Source organism: Camelina sativa, chromosome 2 (genome assembly GCF_000633955.1).
Source record: "Camelina sativa cultivar DH55 chromosome 2, Cs, whole genome shotgun sequence".
NCBI classification, from domain to species: domain Eukaryota; kingdom Viridiplantae; phylum Streptophyta; class Magnoliopsida; order Brassicales; family Brassicaceae; genus Camelina; species Camelina sativa.
In genome coordinates this window covers 406,851-408,503 of record NC_025686.1, presented here as the reverse complement: position 1 = coordinate 408,503, position 1,653 = coordinate 406,851, and the positions used below count along the sequence as shown (strand labels likewise).

At 38.6% G+C, this 1,653-nt stretch overlaps 1 protein-coding gene across 1 annotated transcript in view; it reads right to left on the bottom strand.

The window, feature by feature from the left end:
- Positions 1 to 674, bottom strand: part of LOC104746804 (FT-interacting protein 1-like) — a 6,431-nt gene extending 5,757 nt beyond the window's left edge. The window contains exons 1-3 of the mRNA XM_019229498.1: positions 608 to 674; positions 388 to 471; positions 45 to 269 (exon numbers count right to left, since the gene is read on the bottom strand). Coding sequence (XP_019085043.1) covers positions 45 to 215 — 171 coding nt within the window. The 5' untranslated portion in view covers positions 216 to 269; positions 388 to 471; positions 608 to 674. The remainder of the gene's footprint in view (positions 1 to 44; positions 270 to 387; positions 472 to 607) is intronic.

The window sequence follows — 1,653 nt, the reverse complement described above, 5'->3', positions numbered from 1 at the left end:
GCTTCAAGTGTACTATTTGACAAGACGGAAGGATCAGAGACAACGAAGTAAAAACACTCGTGCCAGACAGGATTTGGGTCATTGGGTTTGGTCGTCGTGCGAAATATCTGGTTGTCGAACTTGAGCTCCACGAAAGGACTACATGAGTTATGTTTGTCTCTCTGAAACAGGCCCTGTGCGCTAATCACTTCAACTCCTAGCTTAATATTGCTCATTTGAGGCTTTTTTTCTAAAACACCTTATTAGTAAGAGAAGGCAAGACCAGTCAACTGCAGAGGAAAAGGAGATTTCTAAAACTTGAAACAATAGACTCCGATAAAGAGTTGAAGAACGAGTTACAAGAACAAGAAAGAGTAACCAGAAAGGGAGGAAGAAAGAGAACTTTACCTACAACGTTTTGCTCCTATTCAGAAACAGAGGACAAGAACCAAAAGGACACATAGCTCACCTTTAAAGATCAAAATCACCTGTCTAAATCAAACCAGTTAATGAATAAACAATCTTAGTTTCTTAGAAAACACGGCAAATAAAAACAAGTGTGGAAAATTCAAGTGTTATAGATTTTCTCTGTGAGTTCGTGTTCTGTTTTACTCTCTACGGTACTTACAATGATGTTGGTCGTAAGCTCTGTTTCCATGGAAATTACCGGCTTGCTTTGAGAACCGCCGTCTGATNGAGCTCATATTGCAAGAAACACAAATAAATATAGACAAAGATGTAATATGAATGAGTAAACATATGTATTGAAAATATGGACACAACGTGATAGCATCAAAGTCGTCTATTTCAAGACGTGATAAGGCCTAAAAACAAAAGAAGATATCAAAATACCCAACTTAGTGTTTTTCCTCACCCTCAAACCCCNGAGATAGAAAAGCTTGGGAATCCAGAAGAAACTTACGATGATTTTACAAGTTCGATCCCTGATGATGAATGTAGATACGCTGTCTATGACTTTGACTTCACCACCGAGGATAACTGTCAGAAGAGCAAGATCTTTTTCATCGCCTGGTAATCACATTTTTCATCCATTGCTATCCTTTGTNATTCTGGTAGCTGTAGACGTGAGCTTCAAGTGTACTATTTGACAAGACGGAAGGATCAGAGACAACGAAGTAAAAACACTCGTGCCAGACAGGATTTGGGTCATTGGGTTTGGTCGTCGTGCGAAATATCTGGTTGTCGAACTTGAGCTCCACGAAAGGACTACATGAGTTATGTTTGTCTCTCTGAAACAGGCCCTGTGCGCTAATCACTTCAACTCCTAGCTTAATATTGCTCATTTGAGGCTTTTTTTCTAAAACACCTTATTAGTAAGAGAAGGCAAGACCAGTCAACTGCAGAGGAAAAGGAGATTTCTAAAACTTGAAACAATAGACTCCGATAAAGAGTTGAAGAACGAGTTACAAGAACAAGAAAGAGTAACCAGAAAGGGAGGAAGAAAGAGAACTTTACCTACAACGTTTTGCTCCTATTCAGAAACAGAGGACAAGAACCAAAAGGACACATAGCTCACCTTTAAAGATCAAAATCACCTGTCTAAATCAAACCAGTTAATGAATAAACAATCTTAGTTTCTTAGAAAACACGGCAAATAAAAACAAGTGTGGAAAATTCAAGTGTTATAGATTTTCTCTGTGAGTTCGTGTTCTG